Source organism: Salvelinus namaycush, chromosome 23 (assembly GCF_016432855.1).
Source record: "Salvelinus namaycush isolate Seneca chromosome 23, SaNama_1.0, whole genome shotgun sequence".
Classification (NCBI taxonomy): Eukaryota; Metazoa; Chordata; class Actinopteri; order Salmoniformes; family Salmonidae; genus Salvelinus; species Salvelinus namaycush.
Window position 1 is genome coordinate 30,061,404 of NC_052329.1, and position 27,850 is coordinate 30,089,253.

Consider the following 27,850-nt stretch of genomic DNA (forward strand, 5'->3'; position numbering starts at 1 on the left):
AGTACAAGACAAACGAAAACTTATAATATCGCTTCATTTGGTTTGGTAAGTTAAAGGGACATTTCACTCATAAATGAAAGTTTGTCAGATGTTTTAGACTTCAAAAGTATGCTAATGTGGAGATACAGTACATATGTCAACACCCCAGCCATCTGTTCTGTGGATCAATATATATGCCTCAGTCCCAAAGGAATGGAAAGATGAACACCATCTAATTCCATGGTTTTATTCAGTGCTTATATATTTTCCATTAATTTATGGTGGAGGTATATACCTGGATCTACACTCAACCATTGTCGAGGGACATGGTTTTATCTTGACATTAGACTACTTTGGAGGTCTGAAAACATCTGACAAACTTTGATTTGAAAGTGTAATGTCCCTTTAAGTGAATGTACCATAAATAGTCCTTCATCACGTTACTTGTGATAGTGTGCATTTGAAAGCCTGACATTTCTAATAGCCCCCACCCACACAGGTATAAATGTGATGCAAAGAGATAAAGTATGTATGTATCTTTATATGAAATAATGTATTTTTATGAATTTAAGAAAAACATGAGACAAAGTCCAACATGCATCTAGCGAGGTAATTCAATCAGTGGACAGATTGGATTAGAGGGATTCTCCTGATGTATGAGCTTTTGTGTGTGCAGCCCTGATCTGGAGCTTGCTAGCTTACTCACCCAGAAACAGGAAGAGAAGTGTTGTGGAAAAGAGGAAAATGTTTCCGACACCCCAGTGTCGCTCTGTGGGAGATAAAACACACTGGTTCTGTGTTCAAAAATCCTTAATAAACCTCCCATTTGCATTCTAGTTGTACTGGTGCATGTTTTGTTATTGAAAAGTGGAAACCCCACACCCTTGAGCCTGCTACATTGTGTTAATCTTTTTGCAGGCAGTGGTGTTCTTTAAACCCTTGAGCCTGCTACATTGCGTTAATCTTTTTGTAGGCAGTGGTGTTCTTTAAATGAATGTATTTATATTTTGAGAAGGCAACTACATTTTGAAAATAGATTTACTGTTTTGTCTTGTGGACTTGAAAATCAACCGCATTGTTCCAAAAAATCTCGAGCTTTTGGTTAGAATACAGTTGATTTCCTTCTACCCTTAAAATCAGTAACCACTGAATTGGGTGTGATATTTGTATCCATTGATCTTGAAATCGTCCAAGAATTCCTGCCATTGTTTATCTAATTGGGATTGAATAGACAGGAAGTCACGAGACACTAGAAACTGTAAAATATGTTGTTAAAAAACTACCAGAGCTGGGAAGCTTGTTGGCAGTAAATATCTCCATGGTTTTTCCCCATTTTAGGATTTACAAATGGAAATAGATATCCATGAGTTGTATTTATTACCTGTACAGCATCTCTGAAAAGCATGTTTCCCATAATATTATGATGCCAAAGAGTACGTTTGAACATTTTGTATGGAGTGTTTCCAAGAGTTCCTCCATTCAGCCGGTTTAAATCCATGCTATATTTCAGGTGGGAAATGTATTGTCTTACCGTTGTCACTGACTGTATTTCAGGGTTGTCTTCGATGTTCTAGCTTCAGCAATGCAATACGTACAGTATATTGTAATATAAGAGCCCAGATATCTGAGAGTTGTAGGCTGGGCAGGGCACAAATGAAGAGAGCAAGAGGAAGAATGAGTTGGAAGGGGGTTTAAAGAGCTACTGTCCAATCAAGTGGGCTTCTTATCTTCTCTGAGCAAAAAACAGGATGTATTGACATCTGAAGTAGAGTGTGATTGAATACTCTTTCTTGATATCAGATCAATATGTACACTTGTCAACCCATAACAAGGACGTCTTTCATTTCCCGTTGCTAAGTCATAAGTCTTGCTGCTCTTCAAAAGTAATGTTTTTCACAGCACGAGCCTACACCTTGGAACTCATTTCTTGCCACAGTGTGACAAAACTTTCTGGGAAAAATGCTCAAGAATAGAGTTTTACTAAAAAAACTTTTATTCCAGTTACATAGTTTACTTTAGTGCTTGAAGGATGTCTCAGCGGTTGCAGGTGTGACCTCTGTGAATGTAATTGTCTTCTTGCATCTGCAGAGGGGCATATACAATGATAGATAGATATATGTAAGGAATGAGCGCTTTTAACTGAACAGCATTTAGGTAAACGAAATGAAGGAATATTGACTCAGTTCAATAAAATAATTTAAATTACATGTATAGAGTATACATGTATAGTATATGGGTCAGTTATAAAAAATGACCAATAATTTGAGATTTAAAACAGCTCATTAGTTTGTAACCCCAACTTGCAAGGGAGACATGTTCTTTCTCAACCTGGTCACCTGAATAGAGCCATACAACACATCAGTCTCAGTAAATGAACACAAGTTAGCCAAATGTTACTAAAAATAAGAGGGAAAATACTTTTTGGGGAAGGTTAGACATAAACTTGCATGGCTGGTTGTAGATCTTGACCACCGTTGGCTTTAGATTCTGTACTGGGAGCTCCTGTATGATGTCCAGGGTGTGGTTGAAAGTTAGGAATAGTGATGGGAACTTTTGGGAGAAAAAAACATTGGGCACAATTATTTAAACGCTCTAATCAGAAGTGTAATTTCAGCTTTGCTGACTGAAGGACATTCTACACAAATAATAGAGTAGGGATATTGAGAGGACAGACGCTGGGAGACAAGAAGCAAGTACAGGGAGTGAAAATGTAATGAATAATGGACATGAAACAAAAGAAGGACAGCGTCTGACAAGGGAAACATAACAACAATAATCCTGACACAGGGATGAAACCGAGGAATAGACAGATATAGGGTAGGGAATCAAAAACGTGCAGGAGTCCAGGTGAGTCCAATGAAGCGCTGATGCGCGTAATGATGGTAACACGCGTGTGTAATGATGGGCAGCCTGGCGCCCTCGAGCACCAGAGAGGGGGAGAGGGAGCAGGCGTGACAGTATCCCCCCCTCTAGGGGCGCCACCCGGCGTCCCACCTGGGCAAGCCTGACGAGCCGGCCGAGGCGTGGGAGCCCCGACGAGCTGGCCGAGGCGTGGGAGCCCGACGAGCCGGCTGAGGCATGACGTGGGGTGGGAGTCTGCCGAGGCAAGGAAAACGTGAAGGAGTCCAGGTAAGTCCAATGAAGAAGCTGATGCGTGTAACTATGGTGACAGGTGTGCGTAATGATGGGCCACCTGGCGCCCTCGAGCCCCAGAGAGGGGGAGCGGGAGCAGGTATGACAGTATCCCCCCTCTAGGGGCGCCACCTGGGTAAGCCTGACGGGCCGGCGGAGGCATGGGAGCCGGATGAGCCGGCTAAAGCATGGGAGCCCGACGAGCCGGCTGGGGCGTGGGAGCCCGACGAGCCGGATGAGGCGTGGGAGCCCGACGAGCCGGATGAGGCGTGGGAGCCCGACGAGCCGGCTGAGGCATGACGTGGGGTGGGAGCCTGCCGAGCCAACCAAGGCAAGGAAACCACTGAAGCCAGCTGAGGTACCACCAGTTCCTTCGGCAGCGGCACCCGGACCCGACGTCACCAACCAAAACAAAAAACAAAACTCCCTGATGCTTCCAATATTGATGTCAGAATTCTGAGAGGACAGACGCTGGGAGACGAGAAGCAAGTACAGGGAGTGATCATTTGAATGAATAATGGACATGAAACGAAACAAGGACAGCGTCTGGACAAGGGAAACATAACAACAATAATCGTGACACAGGGATGAAACTGAGGAATAGACAATAGACAATAGGCAATCAAAAACTCAGCAAAAAAAGAAACATCCTCTCACTGTCAACTGCGTTTATTTTCAGCAAACTTAACATGTGTAAATATTTGTATGAACATAAGATTCAACAACTGAGACATAAACTGAACAAGTTCCACAGACATGTGACTAACAGAAATTGAATAATGTGTCCCTGAACAAAGGGGGGGTCAAAATCAAAAGTAACAGTCAGTATCTGGTGTGGCCACCAGCTGCATTAAGTACTGCAGTGCATCTCCTCCTCATGGACTGCACCAGATTTGCCAGTTCTTGCTCTGAGATGTTACCCCACTCTTCCACCAAGGCACCTGCAAGTTCCCAGACATTTTTCGGGGGAATGGCTCTAGCCCTCACCCTCCGATCCAACAGATCCCAGACGTGCTCAATGGGATTGAGATCCGGGCTCTTCGCTGCCCATGGCAGAACACTGACATTCCTGTCTTGCAGGAAATCACGCACAGAACGAGCAGTATGGCTGGTGGCATTGTCATGCTGGAGGCTCATGTCAGGATGAGCCTGCAGGAAGGGTACCACATGAGGGAGGAGGATGTCTTCCCTGTAACGCACAGCGTTGAGATTGCCTGCAATGACAACAAGCTCAGTCCGATGATGCTGTGACACACCGCCCCAGACCATGACGGACCACTCACCTCCAAATCGATCCCGCTCCAGAGTACAGGCCTCGGTGTAACGCTCATTCCTTCGACGATAAACGTGAATTCGACCATCACCACTGGTGAGACAAAACCGCGACTCGTCAGTGAAGAGCACTTTTTGCCAGTCTTGTCTGGTCCAGCGACGGTGGGTTTGTGCCCATAGGCGACGTTGTTGCCGGTGATGTCTGGTGAGGACCTGCCTTACAACAGGCCTACAAGCCCTCAGTCCAGTCTCTCTTAGTCTATTGCGGACAGTCTGAGCACTGATGGAGGGATTGTGCGTTTCTGGTGTAACTCGGGCAGTTGTTGCCATCCTGTACCTGTGCCGCAGGTGTGATGTTCGGATGCACCGATCCCGTGCAGGTGTTGTTACACGTGGTCTGCCACTGCGAGGACGATCAGCTGTCCGTCCTTTCTCCCTGTAGCGCTGTCTTAGGTGTCTCACAGTACAGACATTGCAATTTATTGCCCTGGCCACATCTGCAGTCCTCATGCCTCCTTGCAGCATGCCCAAGGCACGTTCACGCAGATGAGCAAGGACCCTTGGCATCTTTCTTTTGGTGTTTTTCAGTAGAAAGCCAGTAGAAAGGCCTCTTTAGTGTCCTAAGTTTTCATAACTGTGACCTTAATTGCCTACCGTCTGTAAGCCGTTAGTGTCTTAATGACCGTTCCACAGGTGCATGTTCATTAATTGTTTATGGTTCATTGAACAAGCACAGGAAACAGTGTTTAAACCCTTTACAATGAAGATCGGTGAAGTTATTTGGATATTTACAAATTATCTTTGAAGACAGGGTCCTGAAAAAGGGACGTTTCTTTTTTTGCAGAGTTTACATGGAAAAAGGTCACAGGTAACACTATAAATGTATGTTATCACAAAAGAATCACCCTCCACAAAGAGCCTGGGTCTGGGACAAACCCATACAGCATTTTCAAATCCACTATAATCATATTGGTGGTCAGCTCCTTTCCATGATATCTGTGAAAGCAAAGTTTGATTTTGACAAGTGCTTGTAATAATCAAATTAATGAATACTAAAAAGACCAGATATGTTTTTTTACTGCTACTGATCCAAGCTTAGGTAGAAATTAGAAGTGAAATAACCTATATATAGGTATAATGAAACCAAGTCATTTGAGTCAATTCCAAAATAAAATGTTGGATTGTCATTAATGACCTGATTGAAATAATACACTGATTGAAAGAATGCTTCTGTGAATGCAAATCTGTCATACATTCTTACTGAGACTGGAATTTCAGCGCGACTCTGTGTCTCAAAGAGTTACTGTTGCAGTCCACCTCTGGCTTCACCTGGATACTGAGCTTTGTGCTGTCAGTAGGAGTAGGGATGTTGTAGTGGAGCGCCACCTGAGAAAGAGGGAAGAACAAGCCAGGGAAACCATTTTGCCCAAAAATAAACATTTTAAAAGATAGAAAAAATAAACACTTCAAACTAAATATCAAGCCAGACAAAGCTTCTTAAATGTTTGAACTTCACAGTAATATATAAAACTGTATTTTACACCATAGGATTGGTAGGAGAGATGTGTTTTTACTAACCTGCATTGCCCTTCCACGATGTACTTCCCTTCTGTGTCCTGCAGCGCCCTCTCCTGGTAGAGACGCTTGTTGTTTTGGTTCACTTCGAAGATGTGCTGTGCCCCACTGGGAGACTGTACTGTGACTGTGCTGTAACCCTCTCTACTGTACACCCTGGTGGAGTAGAGAGCCAGGGCCTGGAGGGCCACCACTGTGTCCTAAACACACACACCAACAGACCACAGACAAATATGTTCAAAATGAATGAAAATACCCCATTTACAGAAAGGGTAGATTTTTACATTGATCTGTTACTAGAGTGACTATTTCCCTTTTCCATCCATTATGGTTTCTTGCCTCCATTTCAGTGGAAGTTAGTCTCAACAGGCTTGACATGACAAGAAGCACATACATGCCTGTGGTCTGGTAAATGTCAAGGTAATAATGCCTCACTACTTGTGCACGGCACAGGGTACCATTCCGGAACAGAGGTGTTTAAGAAATACACATGTGTGAAGAAGAAGTCTCCGTAGGTGTTCTGCTGCCTCACCAGCCACCTGACGATGCGGGAGGCGTAGCCCAGGTCAGTGGTAGACAGAGGGGAGGCACTGAGGGAAGCCAGCAGAACATAGGAGCTGATCTCCACTGCCAGGGAGGCTGAGACACACACACACCATAGAATCTTATTCATCATTATACAGAGTGTAAAGTTCTTCTCTGACCTACCCAATTCATTTTATGACAGACACCGGAGTTCAAATAGTATTTTTGTTCTTTAAAATACTTTTGCCAGACGTGTGGATGGTTTGCACATTTGGGATTACTCCATTGGCTCCATTGCCCAGGTAAGCTCAATCAAGGCAAGACACCACAAACAGATCTTGGACTATGACATGTCTCACCTTCTTGTAATGCGATCGTGTCCAGGTGCTGCAGAAGCTGGGCCCGGGTCTCCATGTCCCCTGCCAGGGTAAAGGTGTAGGCCAGCAGAGCAGTAGTGTAAGTGTTGGACAAATCACTGGCGGAGTTCCTCAGGCAAGACAAGCTGCTGTACACAACAGGATCCTGGAGCACAAAATAACAGAGCAGCACATTAAGAGACATGTTAGCCTGGTCCCAGATCTGTTTGTTCTGGCAAGGTAATACAAACAGATCTGGGATCCGGCTAAACACATTCATGCTGGAGCACTTTTAGTTTTTCAGTTTACAGTATTATAACTAAACTGACTATCAGTTTTAACAGCACAGTACCATTCCGATCTGCTTACAGTAACAGCTATTTCTATGCTTGTTCATAGGCTACTTTCTGAGAAAAAATACTTTCACAGTGAATTAAATGAATACACAACTCACTACATTTTAGAATATCTAAATGACAGTTGACATAAGATGTATACAACAGACTTCATGCAGGAGTTTAAACCAGTTTCCTGTAAATGGACGTTGTTGAAGTGAGAAACAATGGTTATGTGGAGATGCTACGTACCGACACTGACATGTTGAGCTCCAGCATTGAAGACGTGATGTAGGCCGTCAGTGTGACTTCATCTGTCACCCCACCCTACAAAACAATATGTTAAATACTAAAACATGTGTAAACTGTAGCCTGATACAATTCTGTAGAAATCATCATTCCCAAATTTATGGCTGGTCTGACGAGACGTAAAACGACATCTTCTACCATCTTCTATCAGTTTGTTATCAATATAAATACCTTCATTCTGTTGTTAAAGAGTTTCCCCAATCTGACGAAACAGCCATGTTTGCCTTGTTGACGTTCCAACCAAGTCTTGGATTGCTCAATTTTTACCGGGTCAATATAAATGAAAGACTTTGCTTTGCCAAAGGATCTCAAAACAAAAGCAGCCAGCCTGAGAAAAGAGAACTTGATTTGACTGTCCCGTCATAATACCCACATAAGGTTGTCATAAACATGATTTAGAGCTTGACATTACTTGCAATGATTGCTCATGTTAACATATGACACATCCACATCCATGCCAGAGACAATGCCATTTGATTGGTTAATACTTCCTTGAAACAGACATAATTATGTGTTAACCAGTAAGTGAAAAAAACAATACTCACCCGGTGTTCCCCGAGCCCTGTAGGAAATAGGTAAGGTTTGGTAGGTTACTTTCTAAAGGTAATCAGTTACTAGTTACCTGTCCAAAATTGTAATCAGTAACGTACATTTTGGATGACCAAACATTTCAGATTACTTTCCATTTAAGAGGCATTAGAAGAAGAAAAAAAAGGATCCATCAAACGCATATGGTGTCATCATATTGGTCCAGTGGCATTTATTCATGGGTGCCAATGGAAGCCAGGTTTCCCCAAAAAATTGACCAAAAAAGAAAAAATACATATAAAACGTACCTTTGATCTCTCCGTGCTTCATAATGTTCTCTCAATTTGCAAGAGGCTGAATGTATCTCACCAGAGAAAGCATCCAAGCGAGCTAAACAGCTCCCCTTTATGTGTATATAGCCTATCTGATGCTGTCTGGTCAAAAAGAGTATGACATTGTTGCCACCCGCAGCATTGAATGCAATGTAAGTCAGCGAGCATCTGGCCTCCCTTGATAAGTTTTTAAATAAAATAACAGACAATCAGCGTTGAACTAAACTGAGTGAGCTCAACTGTGAATGGTCCTGGCGCACCAAAAGAAGTGTCAAGGGAAGCCAGTTTGGATTTGGCTTCACACCAACTACAACAAAACAAAGGAGCTGATCGTGGACTTCAGGAGACAGCAGAGGGAGCAGACCCCCATCCACATCGACGAGACTGCAGTGGAGAAGGTGAAAAGCTTCAAGTTCCTCGGCATAGACATCACTGACGATATGAAATGGTTGACTCACACGCCTTTTCAACCTCAGGAGGCTGAAGAAATTTGGCTTGTCCCCTAAGACACGTACAAACTTTTACAGATGCACCATTGAGAGTATCCTGTTGGACTGTATCCCCGCCTGGTACGTCAACTGCACTGCAACTTCAGGGCTCTCCAGAGGGTGGTGTGGTCTGCCCAACGCATCACCAGGGGCACATTTCCACATTTCCATCACCTGATGTCACAGGAAGGCCAAAAAGATCATCAAGGACATCAACCACCCGAGCCACGGCCTGTTCACCCTATTGTCATCCAGAAGGTGAGGTCAGTACATGTACATCAAAGCTGGGACCAAAAGACTGAAAAACAGCTTCTATCTCAAGGCCATCAGACTGTTAAATAGCCATCACTAGTCGGCCTACACCCAGTACCCTGAACTGAACTTAGTCACTGTCAATAGCCAGCTACCACTTGATTACTCAACCCTGCACCTTAGAAGTTGCTGCCTTATGTACATAGACATGGAATCACTGGCCACTTTTATAATGTTTAACTCCTATTTTACTAATGAATGTATATACTGTATTCTGCTGTATTCTAGTAAATGCCACTCTGACATTGCTCCTCCTAATAGGTATAGTTTTTTTTATTCCATTAATTTACTTTTAGATTTGTGTGTTTTGTTGTGAATTGTTAGATACTACTGCACTGTTGGAGCTAGGAACACAAGCATTTCGCTATACCTGCAATAACATCTGCTAAATATGTGTATGCGACCAATAACATTTGATTTGATTTGATGTGATCACATCAAAAGCAAACATCATTGACAGAAAAAAACTTGAATTGTGTCGCTGTCCTCCGGTGGCTAGCTAGCTAAAATTGTCCCTTTCCTAAATTAGCCATGGCTGGAGATAGTGTTTTTTAATTATCCGTACAGGCCAGTGATTATAATGGCGATTCAGATCCAACCAAAAATTCATACATTGTGCCCCAGGCATGAGAGCAGTGGCGGATTTAGGTATAGGCAACATGGGCAGCCTCCCAGGGCAGCATCTGCCGGGGGTGGCACAGGGCGCCCGCACAAAAGATGTTGGAATTGTGACATTTGCGCAATCGGTTTTCTATAGCTCATTTGCACGTCACGTCAGTGACATCATGTCACCGTGTGGGACTGTGGGTCAATTAACCTTGTCGGAGTGGGCGCCCTGATTCTAGTTTGTGAGCTAGGCAGGCTACTGCCTGGGAAGGTGTCCCACTCAGAAGTACGAGATGGGAAGGGTGGCGGGGGTAGGTTGACCTCAGGCCTCCCCACAGGGGGAGCGGGGGAATCTATCAAATAGTACTGTACAAAGTTAGAGGTGCGCTAATACAATTAGTAAACGCTACGAAATGCTACCAAATAAACCACAATTCATTCATAATACTGTGAATATATAGTTTCACAGACATATTGTTGCATTTATTTCTGATTTGTGTGAAATCGTTAAGAATAATATAAAACCAGTCTGCACACCACCAAGGTGAGTTGGTTTAGTCTTGACTCTTGGTTGACAGTGTTGGGGGATGGGTAATGTATTTATGCTCGAGTGCCAAATCAACACCATTTTTTCCCTATTTGTTTTTGTTAGTTCTTTTTGATATTTATGTGTCTTATTTTTGAATATATGTTAATATTTATATAGTTTTAAATGTTATGATTATTTATTTGTGTTGTTCCGAATGTCTAAATAAAAATTACAGTTAATGCAGAATGGTGCTTTTTTGGGGGGCGGGGGAGGGGGCGCTGAAGGGGGGGTTCGCCCAGGGAGCCATACAAGCTAGAACCACCACTGCATGAGAGGATGGAAGTTCAATATGTAGGCTAATGTTAACTAGCTGGCTCATCGTTGACCATGAAAGGAAGTTAGGGTAGTGAGCAAGCGTTTTAGCCAGGTAGCCTAGGACAACAAAAACTAAAAGTGTGTACTGTATGACAGAGTGATAGACCGTTTAATCAACATGAAAGAGAGGGGGATGGCCTTGGGGTTTCACTACAAGTAGGGTGAGTCAACATGTTTTTTCTGCTTGCACAAACACATACACACAAATTAGAACTATGGACAGCCACATCATATTTAGCTTACGTTGATTGGACTAAATAGTTTTTGGTATATTTGATTTGTCACTGTATTAGATTAAGAATAGGTGATTTGATGATGTTGAAATGTTGAAGTTGAAATGGTGCTGGAATAGTGGAAGCAGCTCCTGTTTTCTTTGTGACTTGCAGTAACTCTGTGGTTCTAAATCAATAGTTGTTAACCAGTCTGAAAATGTCAGAAACATTCAATTTCTTGACCATGCTGTAGGTGATGTGACTGTTTGTTACATGCAATATGCTTTGTGGACTTCACCGGACAGAGGTTGCTCTCCGGTTTTGTGATGAAACAAAGGTGTGGTTTAATTTATTCTGCCGCTGTCTTATTATTGTCTCGGCCTTAGGCCTATATATCACAGTGGCAAGGCATATGAACTAACAGGTTATAGAGCTAACAAGATAATTATCACAACACATATGTTGTAATATGGCTTATTTTTCTGGCTTCGCTGACTAGTGGTCAGACTCATTCAGGTGGAACAAACTTACATTTCTGCCTTTTTCAATGCTGAATTGAATTTCATTGAGAAACACAAAGGTGTCAATAGTGTTTTTTTCTTCTTCGCAAACATCCTTTCTGAATTTAAAAGTAATCATCCAGTTTTTCAAAAGTACCTGTAATCTGATTACAATATTTTAGCTGGTAACGTACATGAAATCAGTTAGCCCCCAACCCTGGTGCCATTTTGGATGCAGCCTCAATATTCTATGATCAAATCAAATTTATTTATATAGCCCTTCTTACATCAGCTGATATCTCAAAGTACTGTACAGAAACCCAGCCTAAAACCCCAAACAGCAAGCAATGCAGGTGTAGAAGCACGGTGGCTAGGAAAAACTCCCTAGAAAGGCCAAAACCTAGGAAGAAACCTAGAGAGGAACCAGGCTATGAGGGGTGGCCAGTCCTCTTCTGGCTGTGCCGGGTGGAGATTATAACAGAACATGGCCAAGATGTTCAAATGCTCATAAATGACCAGCATGGTCAAATAATAATAATCACAGGAGTTGTCGAGGGTGCAGCAAGTCAGCACCTCAGGAGTAAACGTCAGTTGGCTTTCATAGCCGATCATTAAGAGTATCTCTACCGCTCCTGCTGTCTCTAGAGAGTTGAAAACAGTAGGTCTGGGACAGGTAGCACGTCCGGTGAACAGGTCAGGGTTCCATAGCCGCAGGCAGAACAGTTGAAACTGGAGCAGCAGCACGGCCAGGTGAACTGGGGACAGCAAGAAGTCATCATGCCAGGTCGTCCTGAGGCATGGTCCTAGGGCTCAGGTCCTCCGAGAGAGAGAAATAAAGAGAGAAATAGATAATTAGAGAGAGCATAATTAAAATCACACATTACACTTGATAAGACAGGAGAAGTACTCCAGATATAACAAACTGACCCTAGCCCACCGACACATAAACTACTGCAGCATAAATACTGGAGGCTGAGACAGGAGGGGTCAGGCGACACTGTGGCCCCATCCGATGATACCCCCGGACAGGGCCAAACAGGAAGGATATAAACCCACCCACTTTGCCAAAGCACAGCCCCCACACCACTGGAGGGATATCTTCAACCACCAACTTACCATCCTGGGACAAGGCCGAGTATAGCCCACAAAGATCTCCGCCACGGCACAACCCAAGGGGGGGCGCCAACCCAGACAGGAAGATCACGTAAGTGACTCAACCCACTCAAGATCCTCATAGGGACAGCATGAAAGAGCACCAGTAAGCCAGTGACTCAGCCCCTGTAGTAGGGTTAGGGGCAGAGAATCCCAGTGGAGAGAGGGGAACCGGCCAGGCAGAGACAGCAAGGGCGGTTCGTTGCTCCAGAGCCTTTCCGTTCACCCTCACACTTCTGGGCCAGATTACACTCAATCATATGACCTACTGAAGAGATGAGTCTTCAGTAAAGACTTAAAAGTTGAGACCGAGTCTGCGTCTCTCACATGGGTAGGCAGACCATTCCATAAAAATGGAGCTCTATAGGAGAAAGCCCTGCCTCCAGCTGTTTGCTTTGAAATTCTAGGGACAATTAGGAGGCCTGCGTCTTGTGACCGTAGCGTACGTGTAGGTATGTACGGCAGGACCAAATCGGAAAGATAGGTAGGAGCAAGCCCATGTAATGCTTTGTAGGTTAGCAGTAAAACCTTGAAATCAGCCCTTGCCTTAACAGGAAGCCAGTGTAGGGAGGCTAGCACTGGAGTAATATGATCACATTTTTTGGTTCTAGTCAGGATTCTAGCAGTCGTATTTAGCACTAACTGAAGTTTATTTAGTGCTTTATCCGGGTAGCCGGAAAGTAGAGCATTGCAGTAGTCTAACCTAGAAGTAACAAAAGCATGGATTAATTTTTCTGCATCATTTTTGGACAGAAAGTTTCAGATTTTTGCAATGTTACGTAGATGGAAAAAAGCTGTCCTTGAAACAGTCTTGATATGTTCGTCAAAAGAGAGATCAGGGTCCAGAGTAACGCCGAGGTCCTTCACAGTTTTTTTTGAGACGACTTTACAACCATCAAGATTAATTGTCAGATTCAACAGAAGATCTCTTTGTTTCTTGGGACCTAGAACAAGCATCTCTGTTTTGTCCGAGTTTAAAAGTAGAAAGTTTGCAGCCATCCACTTCCTTATGTCTGAAACACAGGCTTCTAGCGAGGGCAATTTTGGGGCTTCACCGTGTTTCATTGAAATGTACAGCTGAGTGTCATCCGCATAGCAGTGAAAGTTAACATTATGTTTTCAAAAGACATCCCCAAGAGGTAAAATATATAGTGAAAACTATAGTGGTCCTAAAACGGAACCTTGAGGAACACCGAAATGTACAGTTGATTTGTCAGAGGACAAACCATTCACAGAGACAAACTGATATCTTTCCGACAGATAAGATCTAAACCAGGCCAGAACTTGTCCGTGTAGACCAATTTGGGTTTCCAATCTCTCCAAAAGAATGTGGTGATCGATGGTATCAAAGGCAGCACTAAGGTCTAGGAGCACGAGGACAGATGCAGAGCCTCGGTCTGATGCCATTAAAAGGTCATTTACCACCTTCACAAGTGCAGTCTCAGTGCTATGATGGGGTCTAAAACCAGACTGAAGCATTTCGTATACATTGTCTGTCTTCAGGAAGGCAGTGAGTTGCTGCACAACAGCTTTTTAATTTATTTTTGAGAGGAATGGAAGATTCGATATAGGCCGATAGTTTTTTATATTTTCTGGGTCAAGGTTTGGCTTTTTCAAGAGAGGCTTTATTACTGCCACTTTTAGTGAGTTTGGTACACATCCGGTGGATAGAGAGCCGTTTATTATGTTCAACATAGGAGGGCCAACCACAGGAAGCTGCTCTTTCAGTAGTTTAGTTGGAATAGGGTCCATGATCAAATGATTTCAGTGGGAAAACATCTGGAAGTCCCTACATGTATTGGGTCAGTGATGCACTTGTTGATAAGACACCATGATGTCATCAAGGGGCGCAACTTTGGTTTTAGAAGTGGGGGGTACATAATTCAAAATGTAATAATTTATTTTAATACAGTTGTATAAACACTCCAAACAGCCTACCCGACCGCTCGGAGGCGTCCGCATGGTCCTATAGCACACCGTTGCCTCGTTTTGTATCACACTACATTGATAAAACACAATTTCAGAATGTGTGGGGGACATGTCCCCACCGTCCCCAATGGGGGACCAGTACGAAAAAAAGTATGTAAATGTATGCGCTCTACTGTAAGTCACTCTGGATAAGATCCTCTGCTAAATGACTAAAATGTAGAAAGTTGCGCCTCTGATGCCATTTATCCTGTTGAGGATAGAGGGCGCTATTTACACTTTGGGGGAAAATCGTGCCCAATTTAAACGGCCTCGTACTCTATTCTTGCTCGTACAATATGCATATTATTATTACTATTGGATAGAAAACACTCTCTAGTTTCTAAAACCGTTTGAATTTCGTCTGTGAGTAAAACAGAACTCATTTGGCAGCACACTTTCTGACCAGGAAGTGGAAAGTCTGAAAATGATGCTCTGTTCAAGGGCCTGCCTATAAATGGGCATGATACGTATGAGTATACATGCACGTCATACACCTTCCCCTAGATGTCAAGAGGAAGTGAGAGAAGAAATGAAGTGTTTATCTTGGTCTGAGGTGGAATATATCCTCTTGGCACGACGAGTCATCCATTTCCTGTTTTCTGGAAAGCGCGAAGATTGACCTGGAATTGCCTTCTGAAAAGCCGTCGTTATAGGCGACTACTATCTCCGGCTTTGATTTTATTTGATACATGTCACAATATCATCGTAAAGTATGTTTTTTCAATATAGTTTTATTAGATTATTGACATTTTTTCGGGACGTTAGGCGTGTTGCGTTGTCTGTGTTTGTTGACGATGGAGAGCTTCGCGCCACTTGGCCAGTGTGCTTGCTAATTCAAGAGGGAAAACGATGTTCTAAATCCAAACAACGACTGTTCTGGACAAAGGACCCCATTGTACAACATTCTGATGGAAGATCACCAAAAGTAGGACCCATTTTGTGATGCTATTTCATATATCTGTCGAACTGTGTACTAGTAGTTTTGCGCCCAGGTTTTGGCCACTCTCTCGCTATAACATAAGCCTTATGTCGTAATGAAGATATTTTTAGAATTCTAACACTGCGATTGCATTAAGAACTAGTGTATCTATCATTTCCTATACAACATGTATTTTTTTGTAATGTTTATGAATAGCTATTTGGTCAGAATAGGTGAGAGTCTAATAGAAATATCCGCACATTCTGGGAAAAAGAAGCTACGTTAGCATAATGGATAACCACTGATTTCAGCTCTAAATATGCACATTTTCGAACAAAACATAAGTGTATGTATAACCTGATGTTATAGGACTGTCATCTGAGGAAGGTTTATGAAGGTTAGTGAAAATTAATATCTTTTGCTGGTTTATTCGCTAACGCTAACGTGCCTATTGCTATCGCTAACGTGCCTTGATGAATGAATGCGGAAGTGTGGTAGGCTATTGTAGTAAGCTAATATAATGCTATATTGTGTTTTCGCTGTAAAACACTTAAAAAATCTGAAATATTGGCTGGATTCACAAGATGCTTGTCTTTCATTTGCTGTACACGATGCATTTTTCAGAAATGTTTTATGATGAGTATGAGCTTCGGTGCTATTTTTGACAGTAGCTGTGATGGTAGCTGCAATGTAAAACTGATTTATACCTCAAATATGCACATTTTTCGAACAAAACATAGATTTATTGTGTAACATGTTATAAGACTGTCATCTGATGAAGTTGTTTCTTGGTTAGTTTGGTTGGTTCTTGGTTAGTTAGGTTGGCTTTGTGCATGCTACCTGTGCTGTGAAAAATGTCTGTCCTTCTTTGTATTTGGTGGTGAGCTAACATAAATATACGTGCTGTTTTCGCTGTAAAACATTTAAAAAATCGGACATGTTGACTGGATTCACAAGATGTGTATCTTTCATTTGCTGTATTGGACTTGTTAATGTGTGAAAGTTAAATATTTCTAAAAAAGATTTTTTGAATTTCGCGCTCTGCCTTTTCAGTGGAATGTGGGAGGAGTTCCGCTAGCGGAACGCCTGGGCCAGACAGGTTATAGTGTAGCTCTGTCATTTACATGATAGCAGGGTCGTAGTCACTGTGACAAAACGTTTTCAAAGGTTCTTCAATGGAAAACAAAAACAAAGGGCTCCTATTGGACAAATCCAGCCCTGTATGACCCATATTTTGAGGACCTCTCATACCACAAGTGAGGAACTTGGTGGCCGTGTCTCGAATGGCTGGGGTGAGCTGCCCTGTGTTCCTCAGGTACTCCAGGATGTAGATATTGGGGGCGAGGAGGGCCATATTCTGCTTTCCACACCCATACGGCATCAGCAACAGTCCATCCAGGTTCTTGAGGGCCCGACCCAAGATGTCACCTACAGGTAAACATGGGACTTCTGTAATACTGTCCTCTTTAGCGAACAGCAGCATTATCATTGGAGAAAGGTTGCTTTTCCCACCACAACTCCTATCTAAACTCCCCAAGCCTCTCTAAATAGTACAATGGTTTATTTTACCCAGGACTGAGAGGGAAATTCCATCAGATCCATCCACCACATTCTTGGGGAGTTGCAGTTCAATTCCACCTCCTCTGTCAGAGCTTCTGCTGTAGACATACAGATGATAAGATGAATGAAGAGTATCAGTTCAATCAAAGTGAACATTCGATGTGTCCTCTCTCCAGTACGTTCACAATCTCATTGTCACACACAGAATGGGACTGGACAGCTTCTGCAATAATGGACACATTCAAAATCCCTACACACACATTGACAGACAGAGTGCAGTACAGGTTACACAACATCCAAAATGGTGACAGAGTACACAACTCAGGGTGACATCCATTCTGCTGTTTGAACGGTTGAATGAAGACTGGTGATTTACCCAGGATAGAGGGTGCCATCGTCCAACTGAAGGTCTTTCGTCCATTGGCACACAAGCATGATGAGTACTGGACATCCTTCAAGGGTGTGAGAGTGTAGTCTAAGGAGTGAGCTGGAGTCACAGAAACCTGCCAAATAGGAACACTTGTAAGATAACATGGAAAACCCAAGACTGATACATTGGGTGTAAAAAAGAAATACAAAATAAACACTGACTAGACAAACTGCAACAAAACAAAATACAAGAGTTTAAAAACAACTCAAGAAACAACTCAAGAAACGATAATGATGCAGTGTCGTACCATGATGCACTTGGACATCTAGTTAAACACAGTGGCCTTCAGCCCAAAGTGCTCTCCACAGATGATGGAGTAGGGCAGGTTGAGTTCCAGGAAGAAGGGCTGGAAGACAGTGAGCTCCACTGGAGGAGCCAGGCCAAAGCCGCCAGGAGCCAGGCAGAATGCCTCTGAAAGTGCACCCATGTAGCTGTGTTCGCTAATATAGTCAAAATGTTGGCTTTGGGGTAACTTAGTCAATGGCCATGGGGTAAGTTGAGCCAACGGTCACCATACCCCATACAAATGCTGATTACATTTGGTCAGTTTTATGCATAATATGCATAGTATATTTGCAATGTGTCATGCATATGTAATCAAGATAGTGCATTTGTATTGAAAAAGAGCTGACATCATCATGCCCCACGTATACAAACGTAAAACAAAATAGTAATATACTATGCTATAAATACTATAGTATTCACTATAGTATTTTTACTGACTTTACTGTAGTATTCACTGTAGTGTTTCTGTAGTATACTGAAGTATTTACATTTAACTATAGAATAAATACTGTAGTAAACTAAAACCATAGTAATTAATGTAGTGTTTTTGCGGATTGTAGTATACTGTAATATATACAATGTTGTGTTTTTGCAGACTGTACTATACTAATTTACTGTAGTGTTTTTGCTTACATTACTGTCGTATATACTGTAGTATTTTTGTTTTAGTATCTTTGACATACAAGTAGAGGCTTTCCCCTTCAGGAAACCTACTGAAGAAATACTGCAAAAGCACATTTTCAAGGAAAGGTCTGGGGTCTGAACAGATAATTCAAAGCTTCAGCTCTTATCCATAACCTGTAAGGAACACAATGTATGGTATATACTTGGCCTATAGGTTTCTCACTTATGGGTGGCACAAATTGTGACATGGGGGAGGGGAATTGGCAGTGTATATGCTAATAAAATACTGTAGTATTTCCTATAGTTAAAAAAAGTGTTGTGTTTTGGTGGATTACTGTGTTTTTGTGGACATTACTATAGTATTTACTAGTGTTATTTTGCGGATAATATGACAGTATTCTACAACATTCTATATTAAGTACTTCACATGATTGAGGGAAACTACAGTGTGTAGTATAGTAATAGTATGTGTAGTATAGTATAGTATTCTCCAGTGTACTACAGAATTATATGTATGTACTATATTATTCTATAGTAAACCAAAGGTTTTTTTCATGTGGGGCAGCAAGTGATGAAAAAATTGACTGAATGACACTGAAGAGGTATGTTGACAAAAAATAAAAACAAACATGTACCAGGGCGAAAGAGAGGCAACGAGAGATGAGCAGAGGTCCACATGGTCTTATCTAAGCTTGGTAAACATATCAATATTTTTGCGGACCGGTTTCATGGGCTTAGTAGTCTCAAATAGTAGCCTCTACATTTGCTTTTTAGGCTCAAACAAGCTCCATGATGTGAAAACTCTGGTCCACAGCACCGAGGCCACAGAGGGAGCCGGGCTGGGCCGAGAACTGCAGGGTGTTCTCCTCCCCTGGAACTGCTTGTGAGGGTGAGAACTCCACCGACACCTGGTGCACATGACATACATAAGTGTACATTATACACCTTTATACAAGGAATGATATCTATGTGCATGGAAATACTTGACACTATTTATACCTTCCATAAAATGAACATAGTATGTTTGTGATGTGCAGAAGTCAGAGGGTATAACACACGAAGAAGCATGCCCACAGTCTCACTGGGTAGCATACTGTACACAAGGACCTGTACCACAGGCGCCATCTCCGGAACCACTGCCAACTTCAAAGTAACTTCACCCCCAGTTGCTGTAACGCAAGAGCATGTCACTGTCATTGTCATCAAGCACCTTCCAGTAGGTTCATAATTACTTAATGAAACTCCCTCACCAGGACTCCCGTGCTGCACGGTAAGATTCATGTGTCCATGCTGAACTATCACCCCTCTGGATAAGGCCTGGAGGAGGGAAAGGGTAAAACACTTGTCCCGGTTATCCCATCAAGTCAGCAAGAATATGATGAGAAGTACTGGTGTTGTATAGAGACATCCTTCCTTTGAAGATGAGATGTTGGGACTGTCTGAAATGACCCTGGTCAAAAGTAGCACACTAGAGAATAGGGTGCCATTTTGGACTCACCCTGGGTTTGCAGGTTGTCACAACTTGTTCCTGGTTCTACTCACCAGGTAGATGACATCCACTGAGCCCTTTGGGACAGTCTCCCCTACGATGGCATACTGGATGGTGATTGACACTTCCTCCCAACATGCCAGTGGGTTTTCCATCTTCTGAATAGCAAGAGAGCTGGATGTTTTACTGTGAGGGGCAGTGGGCTGGATCAGTGAGAGTTTGTGTTGCCCTCTTTTGAAATAGGGGATCCTGTATCTAATGTTCTCCACTTGAGGTGTGTTGCTAACCTGGAAATCAACAGAAGAGAGAGAGAGTACAACTAAAGACCCAATCCAAAATCGACCCTTAGAGCTCCACCTTGCACTCTGATAGGCTAGGTGGAAGTTTCACCATATTGCTTATTATACCAATGGAATCTTCTCAGATCTCCACAAGAGCATGATAGACCCTAGAGGGTAGGGTCAAGGTGGTAATTTGGAAATGAGCATAAAGAATCTTTAGAGTCTCAGAGTCTTTCAAAACCTAGAAGGAATCATACTTACTATGAGGTTAATATTCTCTTTGGGCATACTGGTTGTGTTGAGGGAGAAACTGGCAGTACCAAGACTGTCCATTGGACTCCTCTCCAACCACAGACAAATGATGATCATAGAGAAAGTGATGGATTACAGTATATTAAAAAGACACAAAGTAGACTGACATTTCAGAGCTAGGTGTCTTGTTGAAGTGAACATAGTTTCTTCAGGAAAGCATACAGACCTCTATTGACTCTTTATGGCAGGGGGGTGTATAATCAGGAACTCCTTCTGGATTTCTCTCATCAATTCCTATTGGTATCAATACATTGTGCCCTAAGGGTTGGCACAACTCTACCTCTGCTTTACCAGGTACAGGCTGCCCATAAGCGTATCTGATTTTATTTCATAATAAAACACATAAAAAACATAAAACATCATACATTTCCTATAGAAAGTATATTATAAACCTCATAAGAGATATTATAAAGGCTCATACATGCATATTTGTAATTCATTATACCTGCAGGCTTTTAGTCAAGTGTTTTCAACAATGAATTTAGACCTGCATTCATAAAGACTCTCGGTGTGTGAGTGCTGATCTAGGATCAGTTTAAAATTTTGGATCACAATGAACAAGGTTACATGGACAGGGGGAGACCTGATCCTACAGTCTTATAAAAAAAGGTGCTTTCTAGAACCTAAAAGGGTTCTTCGGCTGTCCCCATATGAGAACCCTTTGAGAACCCTTTTTGTTCCAGGTAGAACCCTTTGGGTTCTATGTAGAACCCTTTCCGCAGAGAGTTTTACATGGAACCCAAAAGCGTTCTCCTTTGGGGACAGCTGAAGAATCTTTTTGGAAACCTTTTTTCTAAGAGTGTAAGTCACCAATCCTTCACTGAGATGCTTTATGAATACAGGCCCAGCTGTTCATGTAAATCCTAAACGTGTCCCAAAGTCTCAGGGCCTCATAGGAACAGTTTATGACATTGAGCAGTTACATTGTAGTTCTTCAATTAGCATTTATCATTAGCGCAGACCTGGGTTCAAATAAATGCATATTTAAGTATTTGTATTTAAATACACATTTTCTGTGTATTTTAGTATTTTCAAATAATATGTGCAAATTAACTACTTCTATTTGAACTATTTTCAAATACTAGTTTCCAAATACATTATTTCAAATATCCCTAGGACCAAACAGACCTGGGTGCAAATGCATGAAGTATTGAAATTGATTCGACATGAGTTGGAAAGGCATACAAAAAAAAGATTCCACAAGTCTTTACAAGATCGCACAAGTTGACAGGGCATGTCAGAGCAAAATCCTAGTCATGAGGTCAAAGGAATTGTCCGTAGAGCTCTGTGATAGGATTTTTTCGAGGCCCAGATCTGGGGAAGGGAACCAAAAAATGTCTGCAGCAAGAACACAGTGGCCTCCATCATTCTTAAATGGAAGAAGTTTGGAACCACCAAGATTCTTCCTAGAAATGGCCGCCCGGCCAAACTGAGCAATCGGGAGAGAAGGGCCTTGGTCAGGTAACTCGATGGTCACTCTGACAGAACTCCAGAGTTCATCTATGGTGATGGTAGAACCTCCCAGAAGGACAACCATCTCTGCAGCACAACGCCAATCAGCCCTTTATGGTAGAGTGGCCAGACGGAAGCCCTTCCTCAGTAAAAAGGCACATGACAGCCCGCTTGGAGTTTGCCAAAGTTTGCCAAAAGGCACCTAAAGGACTCTCAGACCATGAGAAACAAGATTCTCTTGGCTGATGAAACCAAGATTGAACTGTTTTGCCTGAATGCCAAGCGTCACGTCTGGAGGAAACCTGGCACCATCCCTACGGTGAAGCATGGTGGTGGCAGCATCATACTGTGGGGATGTTTTTCAGTGGCAGGGACTGGGAGACTATTCAGGATCTCAGACTGGGGCGAAGTTTCACCTTCCAACAGGACAACAACCCTAAGCACACAGCCAAGACAATGCAGGAGTGGCTTCTGGACAAGTCTCTGAATGTCCTTGAGTGGCCCAGCCAGAGTGTAGGGGGTGCGTACTGGCGGCAGAGAAGTCAGGCGCAGGAGAGCAAAAACTGTTTTACAACGGCACAGTTTAATAAACAAAAACCACCGTAAACAGAACAATAAATCAATGGGTAAACAAAACCGTTACACACCAGCATAACGTGCACAAGCACTTCAATAAACAATTCCGGACAAGGACATGGGGGAAACAGTGGGTTAAATACACAACATGTAATAATGGAATTGAAACCAGGTATGTGGGAAGACAAGACAAAACAAATGGAAAATGAAAGGTGGATCGGCGATGGCTAGAAGACCGGTGACGTCGACCGCCGAACGCCGCCCGAACAAGGAGAGGGACCGAGTTCGGTGGAAGTCGTGACACAGAGCCTGGACTTGAACCCGAGCGAACATCTCTGGAGAGACATGAAAATAGCTGTGCAGCTCCCTATCCAACCTGACAGAACCTGAGAGGATCTGCAGGGAAGAATGGGAGAGACTCGAGACTGTAAATGCTGCCAAAGGTGCTGAAACAAAGTACTGAGTAAAGGGTCTGAACACCTATATAAATGTGATATTTCAGTTTTTTTTTTTTATTATAAATTTGCAAAAATGTCTAAAAACCTGTTTTTGCTATCTCATTATGAGGTATTCTCAGTGGTGGAAAAAGTACCCAACTGTCATACTTGAGTAAAAGTAAAGATACCTTAATAGAAAATGACTAAAGTAAAAGTAAAAGTCACCCAGCAAAATTCTACTTCAGTAAAAGTCTAAAAGTATTTAGTTTAAAATATACTTAAGTTTAAAAAGTAAAAGTATGAATCATTTCAAATTCCTTAAATTAAGCAAACCAGATGGCACCATTTTATGAATTTATGGAAAGCAACATGCACACTACAACATTTAGACATAATTTACAAAAAAAGTATGTGTGTTTAGTGAGTCCGCCAGAACAGAGGTAATACGGATGACCAGGGATGTTCAGTGAATAAGTGTGTGAATTGAACTATTTTCCTGTCCTGCTAAGCATTGAAAATGTAACTAGTACTTTTGGGTGTCATGGAAAATGTATGGAGTAAAAAGTACAGTATTTTCTTAAGGAATGTAGTGAAGTAAAAGTTAAAGTAGTCAAATATATAAAGAGTAAAGGAAAGTACAGATACCCCCCAAAACGACTTAAGTAGTACTTTAAAGTATTTTTACTTAAGTACTTACACCACTGTGTGTAGATATAGGAGGGAAAAATACTATTTAATCCATTTTTAGAATAAGGCTGTAATGTAAAAAAATGTGGGAAAAGTCAAGGGGTCTGATTACTTTCCTGATTCGCTGTGCATTCCAATATTCATTTCACGCCCTGACCGTAGAGAGCTTTTTATGTCCCTATTTTGGTTTGGTCAGGGTGTGATTTGGGTGGGCATTCTATGTTAATTTTCTATGTTTTGTATTTCTTTGTTGTTTGGCCGGGTGTGGTTCTCAATCAGAGGCAGCTGTCTATCGTTGTCTCTGATTGAGAACCATACTTAGGTAGCTTTTCCCCACCGATGCTTTGTGGGTAGTTGTTTTCTGTTTTTGTGTCTTCACCAGACAGAACTGTTTCGTGTTGTTACATTTTGTTATTTTGTCTCAGTGTTCAGTTTTTAAAAATAAATAATCATGAACACTTCCCACGCTGCGCTTTGGTCCACACCTTCTTCATACGACGGCCGTTACAATTCAAGATACTTGTATTTTCTCCGAAAGAAATATCCAGATACTTACTTTGAAATTTAGTGAAAGTAATGTAAATACTGAAAATAGTATTTGAATCCCGATCAGCTTGAGCATAATTGGACAGTGACATTTGGTGGAGTTCCACATTTTCTTGTAACTACAGTGCATTACAGAACAGATATAGTGTTGACTCATGTTGCACACACTTCTACTTTATACTCCTCTTGAACAACGCTGATCTCATCAGTGAGGTTCATTTTGATCTCAAACTTTGGCAAAACTAGAGATAAGAGAACAGCAGGCAACTCATGAATGTTCCAGAAATGTGATGCATTGATTCAACTTCCAGATCCATAATATTACCTAGCATGAAAGGTCAAATAAAGAAGCTCTACTTACCATACTTTTCTACCTTGAAGCGATGGTATATTTTGTTTCACCAATCCACACTACAATAGCATAGGATCCTACGGGTGCTTCAGAGTTCAGGGGGTAAGAAAGCTGCAGAATGTTGCCACTGGATGTAGTATTGACCCACTGTCCAATCCTGTTCTGATGAACATCCTGTTGGTTCATAGAACAAGGGACACGTTTAGCAGGGCACAAAATTGTGGAACGTTCAGATACAAATGATGTTATGTAGGCCAAACATGCCTGTCTGACATGAAGAGTAAAGAGTCACATCAGCTCTATTCATGACATTTCTATCTGCAACGTTCTGAAGTTTGCTTGCTGAAGGTGGCCCAGATGTGATCACATAAAGCTGATAGGGAGTCTTCTGGTAACTGCCATGTAGAAATTAATGATGACCTACAGTACCTAGCTGGTGGAGTCATTGTCTTATAATGTACTAGTATTTACAGTGAGTCATCATACATTGATAGACTAATAAGGGTCTTACCTGCAGTTCCACAATGTTGTACTGTGAAAGGAAAGACAAAAGACTGGTTAATGTTTTATGAATAACTCTCAAATTCCCCCCAAATTAAAAGAGGAGCAAAACTGTCAACTATAGGAACTAGGCAGATGCTTGGCTTTGTTTCTTAAATTAAACATAACATGTCGCTTTTGCAATAGATTAATTCAATCTCAGGAAGAAACTCCTATACATTCCAATCTGACCTATATGAGTGGAAAACACCATGACTTGTGGCGAATGTTTGAGGACCTTGAAATCCACCCACGCAGGTTAACTTAGAGAACCTCTGCAGACATGTACAATATGTTTGCCCTGAGTGCTATGTGTCTCAACTGTTTGTGTAGCCTTATCAAACAGATAACATTGGTTAAAGATTTGGATTTGGGATTTTGCCCAATAGTTGTTCAAAACATTTCCCATTTCCAAAGCCTTATTGTTCATGAAGTACAAATGAGATGTGTATGACATGTGGTAGCTAGTTTAAAAGAAGATTTTACAGTATATTGTACATAATAATCCTTGTCCTTGTCTATGGGGCAGGAGCCCATCTCCTGTTTCTGTAGCTTGAGGCAGCCTGGACAGGACGCTCGTCTATCGCAGGGCATTAACCCCAACCCGTCACACAGTATTATGATGTTGTGATCCTTGTGATTCCTCTGTATCTGTCTTTTTGTTTGAAATAGTGGAGAAACCATTCTAAAGGAAGACCAAATAAGTCATTGTTTTCAATATTCAATGTTTCACATTTTCAACACTCACCAGCTGATTGACAGGGCTAAAACTGGTATCCAAGGTGATGACTCTAAACTGCACTGTAAAAAGACAAAGAAAAGACAAAGACAAGCACTCAATGAGAGCTCTAGAAGCATCATTTTGAAGGATTTCCAGATACCAGGAATCGTTCAACTGGGATTTCTGGAAAAGCAGGGATTTTAGGGAAAGTTACCAGAATTTTGGAAGACAAACGTTTGACAGCTACTCTGGATAATATTTTACACTGTTGGTACTAAGGCCCCAATTCAATCAATTGCAGATAAAGGAAAAACGGCACTGCAATTTTACTGAAACTATTTACACTATCGATACCCAATGATATGTCCAGGAGAGGAACACCTTACAACATGTGGTATGTTGGTTCAAACTCCAGTGTACATATCCTCAGTGAACACGGTGGATTTTATCTTTATGATGTGCTGTTGCAGGTGTCTCTTAGGAGCAACATGTGATGACAGAGCAACCCATCATAGAAACATGATACCACCTAATTGTCCTGTTTCTTAGCAAGCAGACTAATTAAGTACGGGCTCTGTGTAAAATTACCTGTGTGTCCCGGGTTGTAGATTGGTTTATCTGTTTGGACAAATGTCATCAGACTGTAGGGTTTAATCATGACCTTTCTCTCCTCTGTCGATAGAAACGCTTCACCTCGAACCTCCACTTTAAACGTGTGCACTTCATCACTCTCCACGAGGGGCTTATCAGCAAGACAATGAAGCATTAACATAAGGTCCTGTGCGGCTCAGTTGGTGAGAACTAAAATTAAGAGACGCACCACAAATCTGAGAACTACAGTACACTCTTATTGAATGGTTCTGGATGTCGACCAATGCTGGGCTGACCTGAAACTGAAAGCAGCGGTGAAACTCTTGGTCAGAACTCTCTTGGAGAAGTATTTTGTTCTGTCCATTGGCGATCAGAGATATGGTCATTACCAGGGTCTCGTTGGGCTGCAGAAGGCTGGCACAAAGCTTGACCTCCGAGCCTGCCTGGATTACTGCAGGAATGGCTACCATGATCTCCACACATGCGGAGATCATCCATTCACCCACACAGCGTCTCACAAAGACACTGCTGGTTGGAACCAAAAATCTCCAATTTGGACTCATCAAACTAAAGGACAGATTTCCATCGGTCTAATGTCCATTGCTGGTGTTTCTTGGCCCAAGCAAGTCTCTTCTTCTTCTTGGTGTCATTTAGTAGTGGTTTCTTTGCAGCAATTTGACCATGAATGCCTGATTCACACAGTCTCCTCTGAACAGTTGATGTTGAGATGTGTCTGTTAATTGAACTCCGTGATGCATTTATTTGGGCTGCAATTTCTGAGGCTGGTAATGAACTTATCCTATGCAGCAGAGGTAACTCTGGGTCTTCCATTCCTGTTGTGGTCCTCATGAGAGCCAGTTTCATCATAGCTATTGATGGTTTTTGCGACTGCACTTGAAGAAACGTTCAAAGTTCTTGAAATAATATGGACTTGGTCTTTAACCAAATAGGGCTATCTTCTGTAGACCCCCCCCCCCCCCAACCCAGACCCCCCCACCATGTAGACCCCCCCCCACACTAAATTAACTTTTAACAAGGCACACTGTCACACCCTGATCTGTTTCACCTGTCTTTGTGCTTGTCTCAACCCCCCACCAGGTGTCTCCCATCTCCCCTCATTATCCCCTGTGTATTTATACCTGTGTTCTCTGTTTGTCTGTTGCCAGTTTGTTTTGTTCGTCAAGCCTACCAGCGGTTTTCCCCTTGTGACTGTCTTTTCTATAGTTCCTGTTTTCACGGTTTTGACCATTCTGCCTGCCATGATCCTGCCTGCCGTACTGAACCTTGCCCCACCACACTAGATTATTGACCTCTGCTTGCCATGACCCTGAGACTGCCTGCCGTTCTGTACTTTTTGGACTCTGATCTGGATTACTGACCTCTGCCTGCCCTTGACCTGTCATTTTGCCTGCCCCCTGTTCTAGTAATAAACTTTTGTTACTTCGACACTGTCTGCATCTGGGTCTTCCCTAAAATGTGATACACACCTGTTAATCGAAATGCATTCCAGGTGACTACTTCATGAAGCTGGTTGAGAGAATGGAAAGAATATGCAATGCTGTC

The 27,850-nt window shown here is 42.3% G+C and overlaps 1 protein-coding gene and 1 pseudogene across 5 annotated transcripts; both read right to left on the reverse strand.

The window, feature by feature from the left end:
* Window positions 1–1,954: 1,954 nt before the first annotated feature.
* On the reverse strand, window positions 1,955–6,709 carry LOC120018281 (pregnancy zone protein-like). Of its 5 annotated transcripts, XM_038961396.1 has the most exons (5): window positions 6,491–6,709; window positions 5,962–6,158; window positions 5,637–5,769; window positions 2,398–2,529; window positions 1,955–2,061 (listed from the first exon to the last, which is right to left on the reverse strand). In XM_038961396.1, the coding sequence occupies exons 1-3, from the start codon at window positions 6,632–6,634 to the stop codon at window positions 5,709–5,711; spliced, it is 402 nt and encodes a 133-aa protein (XP_038817324.1). In that variant the 5' UTR covers window positions 6,635–6,709; the 3' UTR covers window positions 1,955–2,061; window positions 2,398–2,529; window positions 5,637–5,708. The 5 variants fall into 5 exon arrangements, with proteins under 5 accessions (XP_038817324.1, XP_038817323.1, XP_038817322.1 ...); XM_038961395.1 differs by having other exon boundaries at window positions 1,955–2,529; window positions 5,645–5,769; XM_038961394.1 differs by having other exon boundaries at window positions 1,955–2,529.
* Window positions 6,710–6,780: 71 nt separating this feature from the next.
* On the reverse strand, window positions 6,781–26,477 carry LOC120018631 (annotated as a pseudogene).
* Window positions 26,478–27,850: the final 1,373 nt, after the last annotated feature.